The 22,098-nt window shown below is 36.6% G+C and overlaps 1 protein-coding gene across 1 annotated transcript in view; it reads left to right on the forward strand.

The window, feature by feature from the left end:
- Window positions 1–20,799, forward strand: part of LOC126808472 (sushi, von Willebrand factor type A, EGF and pentraxin domain-containing protein 1) — a 33,516-nt gene extending 12,717 nt beyond the window's left edge. The window contains exons 10-26 of the mRNA XM_050533192.2: window positions 157–375; window positions 598–767; window positions 2,622–2,916; window positions 4,375–4,536; window positions 4,763–4,924; window positions 6,100–6,301; window positions 7,055–7,215; window positions 7,482–7,655; window positions 7,970–8,203; window positions 9,705–9,875; window positions 10,530–10,733; window positions 11,910–12,182; window positions 14,916–15,095; window positions 15,954–16,109; window positions 16,537–16,560; window positions 18,084–18,174; window positions 18,940–20,799. Coding sequence (XP_050389149.2) covers window positions 157–375; window positions 598–767; window positions 2,622–2,916; window positions 4,375–4,536; window positions 4,763–4,924; window positions 6,100–6,301; window positions 7,055–7,215; window positions 7,482–7,655; window positions 7,970–8,203; window positions 9,705–9,875; window positions 10,530–10,733; window positions 11,910–12,182; window positions 14,916–15,095; window positions 15,954–16,109; window positions 16,537–16,560; window positions 18,084–18,174; window positions 18,940–19,069 — 3,008 coding nt within the window. The 3' untranslated portion in view covers window positions 19,070–20,799. The remainder of the gene's footprint in view (window positions 1–156; window positions 376–597; window positions 768–2,621; window positions 2,917–4,374; window positions 4,537–4,762; window positions 4,925–6,099; window positions 6,302–7,054; window positions 7,216–7,481; window positions 7,656–7,969; window positions 8,204–9,704; window positions 9,876–10,529; window positions 10,734–11,909; window positions 12,183–14,915; window positions 15,096–15,953; window positions 16,110–16,536; window positions 16,561–18,083; window positions 18,175–18,939) is intronic.
- The last annotated feature ends 1,299 nt before the right edge of the window (window positions 20,800–22,098 follow it).

Here is a 22,098-nt window from a genome sequence, read left to right on the forward strand (position 1 = left end):
GAGACAACACACACGCTTAGGCAGGTGTCCATACTCTTTGTCACCTAAGAGTGAATATCGGCAAGAGGAGGTGAAACGCCGCTACCCACTCAGACTTGTCCTCCCTTGCATTGTAGACGCATTGAAAAGATTTTCTTTTATATCTAAACTTTGTAGTCACTGCCAGTTGTCCACCTTTAACATCACCGGACAATGGTGCCATAGCCTGTGATAATTGGTATGGCGGGAAGGTCTGTCAGTTACAGTGTCAAAATGGATATGATTTAGCTCGTGAACACCGAGCGTTTATTGAACAGAAACTGATGATTTGTGGAGACTCTGGTGTCTGGAATCTGGATGTTAACTTTCCTAGTATTGTACCAAGAGAATGCAAAAGTACGTGTATCATTGTATTATACATATTACATCTGACCTCATAATCTAAACTCTTAGATAATTTATAGAACGTATTCATTGAAATTATAATTATGTGATATAGTAACCTCGAGTTTATTAGAATTCTTATAATGAAGTTTCGTTTCTTTTCCTATATATGTTTTTGGCTATTACCTCTACTAGTTTTGTTTCATTTTATTTAATTAATTTTTAATTTTCCAGAAATGCAAAGCTCTAATGGCCGACTTTTGATGGAAATGCATTTTTATTATGAAGGTGATTGTAACAATCCAAGCACCAAAAATGATATCCAGAGCAATTTTATTACTAATGTCAAGTTAAATAATATTGGATGCCCAGCGGCTTCAGCCTGTGTGGAAGTCAATGTTAATGTAGGTATATGCCTGACTAAATTATGACAATTGTACATATTAAAGACATTAAAGAAATAATTTAAATAGAATTGGGACTGACATGGATGTGTCTAGTTTTCGGAAAGCAAATACATGGTACTCATTGTCTTGCGATGTGGTCTTTGCTCAGAGTTTAGCATATACTGAGCTGTAGTTTTGGTCTTCGAAAGTCAAGTCGAATTATCGTCCCACCTAATTATTAGCAGTAATATTTGTTGCACACAAGGTAGTAAATACCCACTTTCGTGAATACCCAAGACCACGTTTTAATTAAAACCGTTTTCCATGCTCATATAGAGTCCAAGTATTCTTTTTAAATGCTACATATTAATAAATGGGCCAAATGGAAGAGCTCTATCCAATTTCAGACTATTTGGCTCTCTAAATTGGAGGTCCCGTGTTCAGTGGCGGCGCCAAGGGGGGCAGGGGGGGGGGGCGTTCGACCCCCCCATTAATCTGGTCTGCCCTCTGGCGTGGTTTCAATTCCCCGGTTGTACGTGACAAGGAGTAGGGTCGCCTGTCCAACCTCGTGGGTTTTCTCCGGGTCCTCCGGTTTCCTCCCACAGCTAAAGACCGCTACGCGTAAGCGAATTATAGAAATAAAATTGAACCATATGTTAGTCCCGAAATGACCTAGTTTGTGTCGAGTGAACGTTAAACCCCATCTCTCTGTCTGTCTGTCTGTCTCTCTCTCTCTACAATCGGTGCCTGAATACTGTCAGACAGCATTTCCGACAGTCTATTTTTCAAAATTTTCTTATCAGATCTATTTATCTCGACGATCGGTGACTGACTGAATACTGTCAGCATTTCCGGCAGTCTATTTTTCAAAATTTTCTGGGGGAGGTCCTCCGTAATGACTCCCTACTTTGGCGCTCGTGAGTGGGTTTCGTCGAGGTTCGCAAGTCCGTTCGTTTGACACTTTATCTCAACGATCAGTGCTTGAAATACTGCCAGGCCGCATTTACGGCAGCCTGTTTTTCAAAAATTTCTGGGTGAGGCCCCCTACCCCTAGTTGAAGCTCGTGCCTTTGCCCCCTTAACCTTGGACTTTGTCCCAGCTTTGCCCCTCCAACCCCCGGCGGCTGGCGCCGCCACTGCCCGTGTTCAATCCCTGCTTTGGCAAAGAAAGTTCATCGGGATTTTCCGGCGTGGTTCCCCCTTGTCAGTGGTGCAGGACATAGTCTATTTTGATAAATATAGTCTATAAAAGTGCTATCGGTGATAGTCGTAACAGATCTCGGTGATCAGGTAATATTTAGGAGGTGTTAATTATATACGTACCGTGACCATTGAATAATATTAATTGGTGATGTTTTACAACTAGCTGCAAATTAGTGGCTAAGGTAAAACTGTGCCAGTAGTACAGTGACAGATCACATAATTTGTAGATTAAGTTTACCAACGATATGTGATCAATGTGTTAAGAGACAAATGGGTTTTTCCCCTGAACAAGCAGTATCTAGGGACAACGTCTAATCGTTCGGATGGGACGAATTTCGATATAAGAGTAGGCGGTATCGCCGCTGTCCAGGCAAAACTTCCCTCAAAGCATACTGTATGGCGTAGGACGTTAACCCCCTTTTCATTTCATTTCATTTTTAATACCTGGCGGGACTGTTCATTGAGTCTAAAGTAAGTTTAACAAATTTCAGAATCTTTCGAGTTAGGTCCTACTTAGTTATATGTCACTATTAGTTTTCATAATTTAACTTTTATTATTCATAACTTTACTATTAATTCTTATAACTTTACTATTAATTCTTATTATTTTACTATTATCACTCCTAATTTTTCTGTATTTATCCCATAATGCTTCTTTTATTTTGTATAGGTTGAATGTGGGGTCAGTAGAGTAAAAAAGAGTGCTGACATTAATGAAACGAATGCCAACGTTACTTATGTGGCTAACACACTCCATCTTAACATACTTATAAAAGCTTTAGAGAATGACACAATAGATGACGTGAACGCAAGAACCACTGACGTTATTACGCATGTGCTTACGTTAAAAGAAACCAATTTTACGGCTGGAGATGGGGTGGTTACAATTTTTAAAATAGACACACCCACTTTGAGCGTTGATTGTTCTGATGGCTATGTTTCTTCTGATACTGGTATATACTGCAGTAAGTCAATATTTACTATTGGCCCATTCGACATTAAAAATACGAGAAAGACTTCATGTTAGAATGATGGTATGCTTTAGTATAAGTGAAATCCTATGATTTTTAGACATCTAAGATAATAAACGGAATCAAAAGGGGACGCTTAAAGTATGCAAAATTGTATAAATTTGTCAATTTATATAGTATAAGTAGAGGGGCTAACTTCGTGCGATTCAATTAAAAAACCTAGTAATATATAGTATTATCGAATGGAATGATCTGCTTCGATGACAGTATTAGTCCCCCCCCAACTTTTAAAGCTGTTTCAGCAACAGTTTACCGACCGACAAATGCATTCCCACCAATATAGATTAAGACTTTATGGAGAGATCAACGCCAGTAATAGTAGGGTAGAAATTAGTTTCTACTTCCGTAGATATTCAAAATTTGCTGTTTTAGGGTTGAACTTACTACAGCGAATGTGCACGCGAACCCTTCTTTACATTTTTCAATTATAAACGCCCCCTTAAATATACTGTTGACGATTCTGAATTACAGTAGTATTTAGTTTATTGGTTGTTACACAAGATTTCGAATTTGCTATATGTTTTCAATAATAAAATACCGCTAGGAGCATACTCCTCGCTGTGTTTCGTTTGATTATACCTAATCCCACTTAACACTGCTGTAATGGAAGCAAATTTCTGTTCCAAATTATGGCTGGTAAATAGTTCGATTAACAACCAACGATAAATGCGTAACAATACCATTACGCTTTAAACAGAGCTCAATTATTGGACCAAATATGTTTACATAACGTTACGTCATGACTCACGATTTTATTATGCCAATTAACCAGTGCATAGCAGAATATTACAGAAAAAGCCAATTGCGTGACAAACAAGACTATGAAAACGGATACAATGTAAACAATACTGTTTGGAGAAGAATAATACTTTCGCCGTTTTTAATACCTTAAATCACTGCCCAAAGTTTTAGGAAGACCCCAGATTAAATGAAGGGCTGTCATGTTGCTGTACTTAGGACTGATTTGATTGAACATGAAGAATATACACACTCCTTCAAAAGCTCAAGTATCAGAAGTCAGTCCAGCAATGACCAGAGTTACTAAATTAGATTTCTTGATCTAGCTTTCTGTAATGTTTCGTAGAAAATAGTCTTGATTATCAAGGCATGTCAATCACGCCTGTCAAGCCAGTACACTGGTTTAGTGCGACTAATTTCAAAACAAGGGAACGTAAACTATTTTGCACTTGAAAATGGTTATAACTTGTTAAATGCAACATGGCCGTTTATTTAATTACGATAAATGTAAGAAGTAAGTTAGGGCTTGTTAAGATATATATACATATATTTATGGTGGGGTACCTTACTTACGAGCCACGGTACTAACCAATAGTACTTATTATTTTTAATTATTCAGATATGAAACCCCATTTCTTTATTTTTCTATTTTAGTACCTTGTCCTATAGGCTCGTATCATGATAAAACCCTAAACCAGTGTTTGAAATGTCCGGTTGGTCAGTGGCAAGGTAAAGAAGGGAAGGCATTTTGTATACCATGTTGGGTTGGTAGTACGACAAGGATAGATGGCGCTGTTGGTAGGGATCAGTGTGAAAGTAGGTGACGTTTTGTGACATAGTAAAATAATGAGTCAATCATCTTTTAATAACCTTTGAACATATTACTAGGTTATATTTTTTTTGAAAAAGGATATGGATGTTATCCTTTGAAAATAGAGCAAAACACATTCGCTTCTTTTATCTGTGATATAATACCTATTCACATAAAGATATTGTAATTATATAGTATCAACGATATCAACATTAATTTATTTAAATGCAGATGGCTGTCCTGTGGGTACATCTTCAGCTAATGGTATAGCACCATGTACACCTTGTGGTAGAGGTCAGTACCAGTCAGACATTGGTCAACGGTCTTGTGTTCGGTGTCCTGGATCACAAACAACGGAAACAGAGGGTTCATCAGATATTTCATCATGCTTAGGTACGTACATATTATTTGAAAAGTCAATGCGGGAATGTTTGGAATTGAAATTAAACAAGATTACCTTTAAACGTTATTTAGAGATCCTAGGCGGTCGTTAATTTTCTATATAATGCTAGTTGACCATTATGTTACACCAGCGATGTTCACATTAGATATTATCCCAAATCTGAGAGAAATATTTCGGTCTATAGCCGAGATACAGGCGTTTAAAGATTCGTTAAGACTTCTAAAGTAGATTAATGGTGAAGAAAACGATTAATTTACATCTTAATTGTATTTAAAATGGTCCAAATGACCGAAAATGTTAATGATTACATATGCAAATCTAAAATACAGTTTCTCAAATTTCCAAATTTGTAACATTTCAAACGACGTTCCAAAAGAATTAATTATATTCATGTGCTAAAAAAGCAGGCGATACGTTTCAAGTCAGTAGCTTGAAGCGTATATATGGTATTAGTGTCAGTGGCCTGTGGCACGAAGTAACAGTATATTGTCGCATACATAATATATTATGTCAACGCTTGGGCGATATAATATATTATATCAACGCTTGGAACTAGGATGGAGGTGACTAGGCATGAACTTGCAACGATAGATTTAATTGGCGCTTTGATAACCAATGAATGCTTTGGAGACATATTTTGGCGGTATTTTCCATCATGGAATCGGTAAGTTTCGATTGTTTTTTTCTTTTCTGTTTTTTCTCTCTTTTCTGTGTCCTAACCCTAACCCTAACCCTAATCCGAAAGAAAAGTGCCCTTTTTTGAAATTCTGACATCACAGGTGCCCTTTTTCTGATAAGGATGCCCTCTTTTATTTACAGGGACACTTTCTATTGTTAAGGGGGTGGACCGGTCCCCATGGTCCAACCCCTGGATCCGCTCTGATGACGCGTACATTCCACTGAGTCTACAGGTCTAATATGCTAACACGCTTGGAGCGTCAACACAATATATTATGTCGCCCAAGCGTTGACATAATATATTATGTATGCGACAATATACTGTTACTTCGTGCCACAAGCCACTGACCCTAATACCATATATACGCTTCAAGCTACTGACTTGAAACGTGCAGGGTGAAAAAAGAACCTTTGGCTTAACATACCTGATATTAAAAATGGGATATGGATAATATAATCTTCCTATATTTGTTTTTTTCTTTCACAGATTTTGATATACAGTTTCTAGGCATGGGAAACGACAGTATCGCTGTTCAGTATGTAGAAAGTTCCGTGGAAGTAGAAGATATTAGTTTAAGTTTTTGGTTTAGCTGTTCAATATGTACTAACTTGTTTCAAATGAAAGATGAAACGATGACATGGATAGATATGAATATAACAAATACATCATTAATCGTCACCATAGATCAGTAAGCACATTTTGTTCTAAATTTGTTTTCTAGAATACACAACATATTTCATACTGAATCTGTTTTGTTCTCACAAGTCAAATTTTGTGGTGTTTCGTAACCAAAGAAGACCGCTCGCCCTGTTCTTGTTAATCATCATCGGTGAGTGGGGGTACGGTTGGTGGCGTTTTAGTTGGTTGATTAATATAGAGGTAGTTCGGTCCCACACGTATACCAAGAAACATGGTTACTACTTGTCAGCAGCACCCTGCTCATGTCTTGGCATTTTTATAGAGACCCAAAACCGAGTTTCTATTTCTCATGTAATATTTCACGAGTATTCGGAGATGTCACTGTCGATGGTCTTAGAGATCTCTTGTTTATATTCAAACATTTGTTTCTTTTCTTGGACAAACGTTTGGTGAAACACGAAGTACAATGGGTGAACTCGACAAGATCGATAAGATGTGAGAGTTTATTATGTCTTAATAAGCTCACAGCTACTCGTAGAGATGAAGGGTTCAATAAATCTACAAGATTATCTTCTAAGGTGCCATCACATATCTGTTAGTCGCGAATCATGAAATTATTATCTATGATGTGTCATCATGTATCTATGATTAAACAGTATAATTATTATGTATTAGAGCACGTGGAGTAGCCATTATTAGAAAAGTACCGTATAAAGCATGCGCAGCCTCACTCCCAACAACCGCCTCCACAACCCTGTTAATATGTAATTGAACTAATTGTTATCATATTTTAATACTTTAGGCATGATTATAATCTAGAACTTCCTTCCTTAACTAACAAATGGCACCTTGTGAACCTTATCCTAACTAACAATAGTCTTAAAGTCTGGAATGATGGAACTCTGAAAATAAACGAAGATATCATTGGTATAACTCATAATATATCTTCTATTGAATTAGGAGGTAAGAATCATTATCTAATTTGAATTTGACATAATACCAACTCACAATATAGAAAGAGATATCAAAGGGGACGTGGCCATGAGTAGGTATGGAGTGGTCACACAGCCAATTAGTGTGTATATGCAGGGGTAGGGGTGTTTTTTAAGTGTTTGTACTGTATATAAAAATTGACAATGAACATATATATAGAAAATTGGAGCGGCGTTGTGGACTGCCCACACCTGTAAACTAATAAATATAATTCCCAATCAAACATGTTCTTACAGGTACGGAATTCGTGGGATCAATCAGCCAATTCCACGTGTGGAATAACTCGAGAGATATTGCTGATCAACCATCTAAATGTTTTGGTAATTTGAGTGGGAACCTGATAACATGGAGAGACTTTATACTTGCTGGATTTGATGGTTCATTTGTTGATTTACCCAGCACTTGTGATGGTAAGAAAAAAGATTTGTTTCACATAAAATATCTAACAGTAAAATATTTCATTCCCTCGTAAACAATCGTATACTTGGCTTTTTTATTTTATTTTTTTTTGAAATGTTACGGACAGTAAAAAGTAGTAAGCACTTTTGTTCAAGATACTAGAGAAAACTTGGTACCACTTCGAACTTTTCTGGGATGCTAACCAAGCTTACAATTTTTATGCTTTAGTACGAAAATCAATTTCATGGGGTTATTGTTCAGCTTTTAAAGTATTATTTTTGAGCTTAAAGGTTTTGAAAGCTACAAATTAATTTCTATTAATCAGATACCGATGACTGTCAATCACATCCATGTCAAAATAATGCAACGTGTGAAGATGGACTTAATGAAGTCACGTGTCACTGTGTCGTGGGATTTACAGATAAATTCTGCCATGTCAATATAAACGACTGTATTAATGGCGTATGCTTGAACAACGGCACGTGTATTGATGACGTCGATGATTATCATTGTGGTTGTCCTACTGGTTTTAAAGGGAAGTATTGTGAAATTGTTGTTGGTAAGTATAAACATTCCCCCTGTTTTCTACGCTAACTAAAACTAACATCAAAATTCCATTAATGAATTATTACACAAATGAATCATTTCAAAGAGATATAAATGCAATACGTAAGAACTAAATCTACCTATTATGTAAACATTTATTAACAAGCCCACCATGGGCGTGGATTTAGGGGTGGGGACTAGAATCTAATTTGGATCGCAAGGACAGATTTTCAGGTTTATATCCAGATGAATGTCCTGTTCTGAAGGTTATCTAACCACAGTTACTGATCTTCACGATATCTTCCTCCTTAATTCACCGATCGCAGGTGGCAATCAAAATAATAAATCAACCAATCAAAAAACGCCCCCCCCCCTTCTGAGCGAGCCGGCTCTATCCATGAAGCAAAAGCGACTGAACCACCTGATGGTTTGTGCGGTGCATAATGACCTCCTCCATGATCAGGACCCAAAGCATGTCGCCAAGATGTTCATAGACAACAGCCCTTATCGTAGAATGAACGTCTTTGGACGATTCACTTAACTTCATGAACAATTAATATTTGTGCAGCTTTGATGTAGGAAGTCAATTTTTCCATATCGTCATCATATTACCCCTAGTCACAGCTTTCATCGAAATAACACTGGTACAGTAAACTGTTCGTAATTATTATTTTGGTTTGCTAATAAAATGCTCCAGGTTCTAGGGTTCGCCCCCCCCCCCCCGCCAAATCCACGCCCCTGAAGCCCACAATCAACTCTCCGTGCGATCGGATGAACCAGATTTTAATTAGATTGTAACACCGCGGCCATTTAAGTAGTTTACCAATAAAATAGATAATTGGGACTTAGTCTGCATTGTCAAGTAACGTTGCTACGATAATAAACATTTTGTAAAACTACTTATATTAATTACAAACATAACTTCACAGAATAAAGGATTTTGACTAAAATTTAAAATTCAATATATTCATTTTTAATTTTCTATTTATGAACTATTATAGTAAGAACGTCCATCTCTTTATCCAATTATTTACGTCTTGAAATTAGTACTACATTATTAGTACGTGGAAACACTTCCTGTTTACCTTTGTTATAGAAAGTCGATCGAACGAGAAAAATAAAATCGTTGGATGTCCTTTTGCAGCCACCTTACTAAAGTCTATTACGTTCATATTCAAATAAGCGAGACCGGGTTGTTTTCAGCAGAAATATGGAAGATGTGAAACAAAATAATATAATATACGCATACCATCTCCTTTTCTTTTTAATTTTCTCAATATCAACTCTGTTTGGCAAAGACATTTTACTTGTCTTTTACCGACGTGGTGATAATTTCATGGTTTTGGCGAGAAGGCGATTTGGCTCATCTACTGGAGTCTATATTGAACAGGAATGTACTATTAGCTGTTACAGGTCATAGTACCATTTTGACTGGGATTGGTAAGTTATGGCAATATTGTCTTGGCTTCACATAATAAAGTTTATATAATTTTGATTGGTTCTTTCAATTGCAGTTGATGGGGGTTGGACTGATTATGGTAATTGGTCAGTCTGCTCTGCATCTTGTGGTAACGGTACCAGGTACAGAAAACGTGTTTGTGATGATCCTAGCCCAGATAATGGAGGTCTGGAGTGTGAAGGGGTTGATACTGAGGTTGAGGAATGCATACAAGCTGAATGCAAAGGTAAATATTTCCATACTCAGATCCGTGAGTTGACTGAATAGCATCTAGAATTGAAATGTATCTAGCCAGTGTTTCGGGGGATCATCCATTTTCGTAATGCTTGGACAGTTATGGAGAAACTCTTAAAAGGATTAGCTAGTATAATAAAATAATCTTTTGTAAACAAACAAAAAAGTCTTTTTTGTCCGGGGCAGTTTGCCACAAAGATCGTCCCCCACTTGTTAGGGGTAGCGCCATTGGGGCTGACTAGTATTTTGTTGGCTAGTCTTTCGGATGAGACAGAAAACCGATGTCCAATTACGTACACACTGACGTGCGTACACGAACGCTTTACAGTTAATTACGATGTAGATATAAATGCTCCAGATACAGGGCGTAACTAGCTCAGAGCAACGAAGGGGGCCGGAAGTGTTCTCGGGGGTGCTGTGATATTGACGGACAATGCATATCTATTTTTTTATGGTGGGGGGGGGGGGGCGAAACTGATAATGAACTACATACTACATATATCAATTGTATTTCTATCAACGATCTGTGAAGATATAGTTGCTCCTGATAATGTACTATATCAATTGTATTTCTATGAACAGTCTGTGAATATATAGTTGCTCCTGATAATGTACTATATTATATCGATTGTATTTCTATCAACAGTCTGTGAAGATATAGTTGCTCCTGAAAATGGTTACATCGATTGTGACAACTCAACAGATCATATAATATGTACAACTGGGTGTAACCAAGGCTACATGAATGATATACCACCTTTAAAACAATATTTATGTGGACCATCAACTTTCTATGAATGGAATTATCATAGCGTATATAATCCTTACAAACGACTTCCATATTGTTCTAGTAAGTATAAACTACAACAACCTTCTTTTCTAATTCTCGAATTCACGATTTTTTGGATTAAAGGTATTTTATTTAAATACCTTATTAGGATTCAAGTGTCTTAGAAATAACGCCACCCACTCTAATCTTCCAGAAACAAAACTAGTTTAGCCTGTACTAATTATATTTGATAATCTTTTAAATCTGCTTTCTATTATTTTAGCCATTATTTCTAGTGCAGTTAATTACTTTTATTGGCTTCAATTGTTTTTCAGATACTTAAAGTTTTATCTTTCTGTAACACAAAAGTTAATACCATATTTTTATGAAATATACTTTTTATACACCTTAATTGAGATACCATCATCGCCTGGAATCTTAAACGTTTTTATAACATTTCTGTTTTTCTGCATTTATCATCACTTATGAGTTCATCATACATTTCTACATTTATCATCACTTTTGAGTTCATCATACATTTATACATTCATCATCATGTTTTCCCTTACTAATTAGTTATACACATCAAGGAAGTAATGTTTTGATTACAGCAGTATATATCTGTAGATTTATAAAGCTACCCTTAATAAACCCTCTTGTTAAAGGCTCAATACCACTCTTGTTGTAACTGAATAATATGTCCCAATCTTTATTCTGGTCAACAAATTTTACTATTTTACAATATTCCAATTAATTGATGATATAAATTTCATCTTAACACACCTAATTTAAAAAAAATTGGAAAAATTCAACTAAATGATTTGAAAAGCCTGACGTAAAGCTTTTCAAATGTGACTTGGATTTAAAAATATTTTTGAACCCTTTGGACAAGTAAAATAGGATTTAATAGATAATTTACACAACAGGTAGGACACTAACACATCTAGTACTTAGAATAAGGCTATTTTTTATTTTCTGGAGCTGTCAAGCCAGCAAGAGTGTTATTGTCCCTTTAATGCTGTGATTTGAAATACATATATATATACTGGGGTCGATGGACTTCGTTCGAAACGGAACTCTTGATTACTGTTGCCACAATTAAGGTATTCTCCATCACCGGAATGCGCGCTGGGGTAACGTTATTTCGATCACAACCGACTAGAATTCTGAATTTATTAGCTATATGCTCCGATTCAGGGATGTGTGTTTACAAAATCAAACTTTGGGTTGATATGCTTTGTTTTTGTTTTCTCTCAGAGTTTGAACCAGCAGTTACACTAAGCGTCATATTTGGCGGAACCTATAGCAACTTAAACTGTGAACAGGCTGATTTCACAGACAAGTTTCAGGAACAGACAAAACAGCAAATAACAACATTGCTATCTAAATTAGACTGTGTCAAATCTCAAATGTGTACTGTGGATACAGTGAAAGTTTCAAGTTGTGCTAATATTGGGGACCGACAGAAGAGGTCACTGGATGAAAACAGAGCTTCAATTGAAGTTGTTATTTCTTCCTTATCACAAACAGGTACACATCACTTTATTATAGTAATAACTTCTACTAATATTTCTCTTCTTTTTAATTTGGATCATATTTATTAGCTCACCGAGAAAACATCCCAAAAGGCTTATGTCTTGCCCCTTGCCATTCTCTCCCCTTTTACATTTTTTACTACCTCTACTATTTTACGGGGCGGTTGGATGGCCGAATGGTTAGCACGTGCGCGCTGTACCATAAGGCCGGTCATTGAGTCAACTGGCGTGGTTTCGAATCCCCGGTTGTACGTGACAAGGAGTAGGGTCGCCTGTCCAACCTCGTGTGTTTTCTCCGGGTCCTCCGGTTTCCTCCCACTGCTAAAGACCCCTACGCGCAAACGAATTATTGAAATAAAATTAAACCATATGTTAGTCCCGAAATGACCTAGTTTGTGTCGAGTGGACGTTAAACCCCATCTCTCTCTCTCTCTCTCTCTCTCTCTCTCATTTTACGCCCTGACAAGGACAGTTGACTAGTCGTTCCCGTGTACACGTAAAAGATCCCTGGCAGTTGGAATTCGATATAAGAGTAGGCCATAGTGCCGCTGCCCGGGCAAAATTTCCCTAAGCGAGGGAATCATCAAAGATAAATTTTCGACTTTTTGACACGTTTTGACTTCTTCTTTTAAACCACTTAACGGATTTCAACCAAATTTAATAGGTATGATATGTTGCTTGAGTGGTGATATGTTGCTTGAGTGGTGCTCGAATTCAGAACGGTAAATTCTGATCCTCTCCCAACCTGGCTTCTGAAAGAGGAGAAAGTACTGGAGGTTCTGCTTCCAATCATTACTGGCATTGTTAATGATTCTATAACCACTAGTACTGTTCCTGTTTGCTTAAAGTCAGCTCTGATCTCACCTTTGTTGAAGAAACCAAACCTTGATCCTCAGCTGTGTAAGAATTATCGACCTGTTTCCAACTTACCATTCATCGGCAAGGTTATTGAAAGAGTTATTGCTTCTCAAATTTCAAATTATTTGTCTGAAAACGGTTTACACGAATCACTTCAATCAGCTTACAAACGAGATCACAGTACAGAGACGGCTCTACTTAAAATTAAAAACGATATTGACCTGGCACTGGATAGGCATCTAGCCGTACACCTAGTACTTTTGGACCTCAGTGCTGCTTTTGATACTATAGATCATAGTATTTTATTTCAAATGCTGGAATGTTCGGTTGGGATCTGTGGAGCCGCACTGTCATGGATAAAGTCATATCTTCAAGATAGAACACAAAAGGTGCAAATAAACAGGTATGTGTCTCAACCCTGTGCTGTTAGGATAGGTGTTCCACAAGGATCTGTATTGGGACCTCTACTTTTTCTTCTATACATTCTTCCGATTGGTCAAATCATAAGAAGACATGGGGTACAAAACCACGGCTTTGCTGATGACACCCAAATATATGACTATTTTCAACACAACAACTATCTTGCTTCCAAGGATTCTATCAGTAGACTTGAGTCTTGTCTTAATGACATTCGAGGATGGATGACCAGAAATAAGCTAAAACTTAACGATGACAAATCTGAATTTCTTATCATATCATCAAAATCACAATCCAGTAAATTGTTTAAAGCGGATTCCATTCAGATCGGTGATTGCTCTATATCTCCCAAGAAGCAGGCTAAAAATCTCGGCTATGTTACTGATGAATTTATGTCCCCAGTTCCCCAAATCAATAGTATCATACGAAAAATGCATCATCAAATGAGAGCTATTTCGAGAATACGCTCTAATCTTAATACTGATGCTTGCCAGAGTGTTGTTAGAGCTTTAGTAACATCGCACATGGATTATGCAAATTCTCTTCTATTAGGAGCACCAGAAACAGCTTTAAACAGACTACAAATAGCGCAAAACAATGCTGCACGTCTTATAACTAAAACACGAAAATTTGATCATATATCAGCTAAGTTACAGAAACTCCATTGGCTTCCAGTTCGAGCGAGGGTTCAATTTAAAGCTCTTGTGAATGTGTGTAAATCAATTTATTCTGACACCGCACCTAGTTATTTAAAAGAACTCTTTGATTTCGATACTCCCCAGCGATCCAACCTTCGTTCTTCAAGTGATCGTAGCATATTGAGGATCCCCAAATATAATAAGCGTTCTGGTGAATATGCTTTCTCCGTCAAAGCAGCAAAATGTGGAATGATCTTCCAAAAACTCTTAGAGAGTCCTCTTCCATCCAGAGCTTTAAGACTAACTTAAAAACCTACTTATTTCAAAAATGTTTTTGAACTGTTTTGTTGTGAATGCGCTTAGAAACACTCATGTGTAATGAAGCGCTATATAAATCGAACAATAATAATAATAATAATAAATGGAAAGATATTTTCACAGACAAAGAAAGTACAATGTATTATTATATTAATAACCTAACCTATACCGCCAACTTTGACTCGTTTTTCTTCACCTAACCAGATGACCCTTAAGACTGTATCTTTTGCACAGTGGTGGGTTTTACAATCCAGATTTAGTTCAAATTTGTACCACTGACAGAATGCCGTCCTGATTGTTATTGATAATATATTATTTCATTGGGTGCGTTCGGTTGGTAACGATATTGGGTAACACGCTATGGAAACATTGGCCACAGATTTAGTCTCTGCTTCTTCAGGTATTGCCTCGTTGATACTGATTTTGAATTTAAAAACTCCACTAGATAGAGTCATAGTTATCTGTAGAATTTTAAAATCAACACTGTTTTTTTTCAGATCACAGTAATAAAATAAAACAACTCCAAGAAGCGATTTCTTCGTTAGATTCATCGGCGCTTAAAGGAGAATTTACGGTAGATGTTTTACAGAATATCTATGAATTAAACAATAATTCTACAGAAAGCCAGGGTAAAGCAGGTTGTCCAGTTGGAAGTTGGCCATATGATGTTTATTGTGGTTTGTATTTCCGTTTGATACAATCTAGTACGAAACAAACGTTCATATGATAAAGATATATCTCATTTATTCATATTTATTTTAATAAATAATGTGATTGATTGTTTGACGCCAGATCAGTTTACCAATCAAAACACGCGGTACACATGAGGTCACAATTACAAGAATACGCCATGCCCTGGTATACATGTAAGTACACTAGTAATTGGCCACAGATCACTAATTATTTCCCATTTAATGTTAATTCTCGTCTCTTACACCGGCTCTAACTTTTTCCCAAATTTTCGTTGGGTAGAACGCGTTCTGCCACAGATGGAGCAACATGTGGCAAACTCTTGCCCAAAAGCATGTATGAGGTTCACCATGAAAAACTTGAGATACACAAGCTGGAAGTAGAGACAAGTAAACATGCAATTTCCGGCCCTACATTTCAACGTAACCAACCTCACAACTCTTGTATCCTTCCGCCTCAAAATCATGAATATTCATCAAAACCTGGCAGAAAATGTATTTTCAAACCCTTTTTTTCGATTCTACACCAAAAAGTCAACAAAAAATGCCATGCAAAAGGGGGAAAAGGGAAAGGGAGAGAGAGACTAAAAATAGCTTTGGCCCTTGTTTCGCGGGTGACGGCCCAGGAATATTTGGTAATCTGTGTCAAATTATTAATCGGCTGTCTAATCAAGGTCGTGAGTATTATCATGGTACATGACATGACTAATCGAATATAGAAACGAAAATAACATATGGTTTTTATTTGACTGACTGTTTTGTTTTTATTTGCCGCGAGGTTATTTAAACCAATGCACATATTGTTTTGTGTGAAATATATTATTATTATTTACTTTATTTTACCAGTACCATGTGGTTTAGGATCTTATATGAAGGAAGATTATTGTGAATTGTGTGAAATTGGTCAGTATACAGATGCTGTTGGTCAAACGGGATGTAAAACATGTCCTGTTGGTAAAACTACAAGAGGTCTAGGATCTAGAGATGAGTCAGAATGTGATGGTAAGTCATATACATGAAAGCGCAAGTGTTATAATGTAAGTGTACATCTAGAGTGTTCATGATGTAAGTGTCAGTCTAGAGTGACTGGAATGTAAGACTAAATATAGAGTTGCCAGAAGAGTGCTAATTTATAAGTGTCAGTCTAGAGTGGTCGGAATCTAAGTGTAAATACAGAGTGGCCCGAATGTATGTGTAAATCTAGAGTGGCCAGAAATCAAAATGTAAGTGTAAAGTTAGATTGAGAGGTTGTACAGATATATCAAGAATAGTTAGAGTGTAAGTGTAAATCTAGAGTGGCCGGCTTGTAAGCGTGAAAATAGAGTGGTCAGCAATCAAAATGTAAGTGTAAATCTAGAGTGGTGAGTGTACTTCTTTGTATTTATTTCCTTGAAAATGTATTACATTTTGCGTATTTTATGTATTACAGTTGATGCCCCAATCCCAGTTCAAGGTAAGATCAGTAATTTGTATTGATTTTATCATCTTACATATTGTACTATTCAAAAACTAAATAAGTTGCTAGCATAAAGTTAACAGCGATTGTAAAGTATGAGAGTGGAATGTTTTCATGGGCATTGAACCAAATCATAGGAACTATACTGACCAATTACTCTCACTTTGTCAGTCACTAATATCTATATATACTCTTAAAAAAGTAGGGGGTATTCAGAAACAATACAAAACTGCGGAAATGCACTGCTGTTTTTATTAGAGGTAACCAGGCCAATTGCCTACACATGAACATAAACAGTTCATATGGGCGGCTTATCTGACGGCCCCATTTCACTCACTTGATTTTTGTCTTAATAATGAGTAATTGGTCCACCAATCCTCAGACATTCAGCAATTCGTCGTGGCATGCTCCTAATCAACCGTCCAATCACGATTTGGGGCAATCTGATCTACTCCTCTTGCAGTGTTGTCTGTTGACATCGATGAACACGTCCCCCGATCATTCCCAGACATGCTCTATAGGGGAAAGGTCAGGACGCATGACTGGCGAAAGCATATGGACAATATGGTGACGCTGGAGGTAGTCATTCACGACACAAGCGCGGTAGGCATGGGCAATATCATCTTGAAAGATGTAACGTCGGCCTGCACGTTGAGGAAAGGGCAGAACTATCGGTGTCAGGATGTGGCCACGGTAGTACACGCCAGTGACCCTTCCATGAACAATATGCAAGTCCGTTCTGCCAGTCATAATGATTCCTCCTCACACCATAACATACCCACACGTAGACGTTCATCATGTTGAAGACGTCTCATTGCAAATTAAACGCAACACACTAAAGCAAAGATACGCTAAACGGTAAATCTTATGAAAGAACCGATAGGAAAGCAAACATGGATAGGATAAACCAGCACGCGGCAGTTTTCATCCAACCCTTCCTTGAAGTGTCAAATTTGACAATGAACCCCTCCCACGTGTATGGTGCCATTGCGTTTCGCATGTGCAGCTCAGTGATTCTGTTGGGGGACAAGTTCTTCAACTGTGAACATACTCTCAAAGCATGTCAAGTGTCCATGACTATTTATAATATCACAACCGGCATAGGTATTTGCATTTCAATATTTCCTACTTTTTCGAAGAGTATATATACATGTACGTGCGCAGATCTTTTTTAAAAGCCTCATCGGCAGCAAGCCAATTGAAACTAGCTGATTTGCAAAATTAAGCTACATGAACAGTTCCAATTGAACGGCATAAGTTTGTTCATTGATTTTAAAATAGTAATTATGTCTTAAATATTTGATATTAGGATCTCATATTTTCACGGCATCATAACAACATCAATAGTGATTGAAATGGATCAATATTGAATTCTAATTCGTGTTTTTAATTTCGAATATTCTGGATAACATCGAATTGGAGGTTTAGCTCATTTAACGTAACTATGTCCGCCTGTACGAGCTTTAAAGTACCTAAAGGTAACGTAATGAAGAGATATTATTTGATATATTTTTTTTTAGCTGTATCCATGGCTTTAATTGTGGGCTTATCTGTTATGGTTGTTTTGGTCCTAGTTATAATAAGTATCATTTTCCTACGCAAGGGTAAACGGTAAGTATAATACAGTCATTCTTTTAAACACTGTGTCCTTTATCTCTATTAAACACAACAATGATTTAATCGATTACCAGTCATTCAGTGGAAATAAAAACAGTACTGAAACTACTAAATAGTAGAAATGGGGTCTGAGATCGTGCTTTAAAGGGGAAGTGATGGATTTCATAGGGCACCGTAAATAAAAGCTGGTTTAAGTGTTTAACTGAAAAGGGGGTATGGGACGATATAGCATATTTATTTGAAAATTTTAAATCAAAATATTTGTCCATTTTGATGATGATCGCTAGATTTGCTTAACGGTGCATGTGACGCATTTAAGGAGTTGTACTGTTGACTTGATAACAGCGATGCTTATATACTATTTAAACTCCGACAATTACATGCAGATGGTTAGGGCGTGGAATGTAGGGACGTATGGTCAACCCCACACGCACACAATTTGTATTGTTTTTGATAAAGTAGGGACGTATGGACAACCCACACGCACAACATTTGTATTGTTTTTGATAAAGTATCACAGTGTGGCAGTTCGTTGTACTGGACTAGTATGACTCAATTAACCAGTTTTATTCTCTAAAAAATACTAACAGATTCATTTATCCAAATGAAGATCATTCTCGTTCAATATCATATTAAGACAAGACATTTTCATAGTTCGATTTTTTATCAATGATTTTTAAAATCATTATTTAGGTTATGCAGAAAGCGAGAATCTAAAGGTTGTAAAATTCTTTACACAATTTATATTTACTAATTCAGGTTATGTAGAAAGCGGAAACCTAAAGGTTTTGACAATGCAGCTTATGAGTTACACGGGCGGCCAGACAAACAGATACCAAAAACAGCATGGAGCGAAAAAAGTCTGTCTACAAACGAGTATGTTATGTGAACTTTAATGAATAGTATTTTTAGACCGCTAGACTTTGTATTTCTGTGAAGAGTGTTCTCATCCTTTACGAAAGTGTTTTCGTATGACAAAGGTCTGTGATATCTGTATATTTTGTTATAAATACACTGAAATCTACTTTATCTATGTACAGATTGATATTATAATGTTGTATAATCGTTCCAAACTTATTTTATACTATTTAATTAATCCCGCCGTTACCCCTTTCCCGGTAGTCTTCAATTCTAAAACAAAGTCTAAATTATTCCTCCAGTTAGCTGTAGGTGTTATCCCTTTCCCAGTAGTCTTCAATTCTAAAACAAAGTCTAAATTATTCTTCCAGTTAGCTGTAGGTGTAGGAACACCTGGTTTCACTTCTCTTTTATTTGGAGAGTTGGTATCGTCAACAATGTTGCCCTTTTATCGGACGTGGGAAACTTATGTCATTATTGTTGTGTATAGTTTTCGGATTAGCTACACCATGTGAAAATGTATAACCCTATTCTGCATGATAAAAAAATAGCAATAGTCTTGAAAGTAAAAAAAAAACAGACTCCAAATGTGGACCCCGAGGTGTCAGTAGTCTATCAATGTCAAATGATGCGCCCCCTTATATTTGTTTGAACTTTTGACAACTATAAATGAAACGTACCCTAAGATCGCAAAACAAAAGCGTACTTTCTGTTGCTAAAAGAAAAATAGAACAATTTGGTGATAAAAATCCCATCGCTTCTGCAGCTCGTCTTTGGAATCAGTTGTCAGTACACATCTCAAACTTACACAAAGTCACGGGTAAACAGTTTTTTTATTTAAGCTCTCTTATCCAGATTAGAAACGGATTGTTTTATGTATTCGCGCATTTCAGACCATAACTTCTTGGATTGTGGCTCCTGGTTGTACGAAAAATCACGTTTGAAAAGAGGAGCACGAGAAACCCCACGAGGTTGGACAGGCGACCCACTCCTGTTCACTTAACGGGGAATCGAAAGCACGTCACTTGACTTAATGACAGACCTTACAATCTAGCGCGCACGCGTTAAACCATTTAGCCACCCAACTCCCCTCTTAGCATGCGTAAATGGATGGATTATTGAGTGCATTATAAATTTACATTATTATTATTTTATTATTTGCCATGGAATTTACTTTAGAAAGATAAACCGTTATCGTAAATAATTTTAAATTGGAAGTTTCCGGCGTTGCTCGTCCTTGTCATCGATGCCTGGCAAGGGAAACGTATAGTCGTTCCGATGGACGAAAGACCGAGGTCTCGTGCATGTACACATTGGCGTGCACGTAAAAGAACCCTTGGCAGTAACGCCGCTGTCCGGGCAAAATGTCCCTCATAGCCCACTGTATGGCGTATTCCCGTCTTTATAGACCCAGTCGGAGCAGAACAATAAGACGTTAAATCTCATTTCATTTCTAAATTATTAGTAGTAATCGGCCACTTCTTATTAACACCAAGATAAATACGTTTTGTTTAAATTTTGATATATGAATTTTATTAGTAACTTCCAGCTCACCTATTATGGTGATCCGTAGACACCCACCCATTGTTTTTTTTAGAGCTACTGATTTCTCTATCTATTGAGATAAGACTATCGCACCTCATGATTAAAATAAAGCTAAATATAATTGCATCATTTTTTTGTGATATATATTATTGGCTTTTTTACCATAATGAATTATACTGCGACTAGATTAATTATATTTATAATAAAACTTTATAATCATGCAAAATTGTCTTCTTTTATTGTTGTCAAGAATTTCACACCCACCAAAAAAACCGTGCTAAAATAAAAGTAACTAAACCAACAAATAACGAAATATGTAATGCAGCATAATATAGGACTAATAGTTAGCTTTCTGGCTGTTAGCCTTAAACTATAGTATATACCACCTACATACTACAAATTGTATGCTTCCAGGTCACTAAATACTTTTTTTCTAATAAAAGTGTCCGCTTCTTAATGGGCGCATTCATAGTCTTTGAAAACCCCCACCATATTACTTAAGGGTCAAATAGAAGTTGTCTTATAAACCCCGTTTGCTTTTCCTAATGGCTGACATGTGCGGTAAGGATCACCCTAAGATAATACAGATAAGAGTTAGCCTGAAAGTAATTGAAGATTTTTGATATTGATATGAATATTTACACTAGATACTGGACTGGTCTGGATAGCCATAATTCAGCCAGTCGTATTTAGCTGGTAGATATTGTCGCGTAATATTCCGATCTTTCCCCAAACCACTAAATGGAAACAACTCACCATTCATTCCTACGCTGGTTACCCACTAATTTAGTGATAAAGTTATTTAATCTTTCTCTCTCTTTCCTTTTTCCCAATTTTGCATGACAATTTTTGTTGACTTTTTGTTGTAGAATCGAAGAAAGTGGTTTGAATATACATTTTCTGTCATTTGAAATGTAGGGCGGACACTTGCAAGTTTACTTGTATGCTACTTCCAGTTTATGTAACTCAAGATTTCCATGGTGAACCTCATACTTGTTTTTGAGCAAGATATTGCCACATATTGCTCCATTTGTGGTAGAAAGCGTTCTACCCCACGAAAATTTGGGAAAAAGTAAGAGCCGGTGAAAGAGACGAGACAAAGTCAGTGGGGAAATTAATGGTGTCCAAATTGCACAAGCATAGGCGACGCCAAACGATTTCATAATGATGGCTGCTAGGTAGAAGTGTCACAATTATTAATTTATTCGATGCTCATGCTAAACATGCAATGAAGATAAAAATATTTATAATGGAAATGACACGACGTAGAAACAAAATTGCAAAATTAAGAATTTAGATTATATATTAATTTAGAAATTACATGAATAGAAGTTAAACGATAGCACAGAATTAACAACTTTAGAATTTTGAATCTAATATGCCACAATACATCAGCGCATCAGAAATTCTAGACGGGTAGAAAAAAAGTCACCCAAATTAATATCAAAAGCAAAATTCGAAAATGAAAATCAGTGAGGGCAACAATGCTAAATATTAACACAAAATGTGCATTGT

Source organism: Patella vulgata, chromosome 1 (assembly GCF_932274485.2).
Source record: "Patella vulgata chromosome 1, xgPatVulg1.2, whole genome shotgun sequence".
Taxonomy (NCBI): Eukaryota; Metazoa; Mollusca; class Gastropoda; family Patellidae; genus Patella; species Patella vulgata.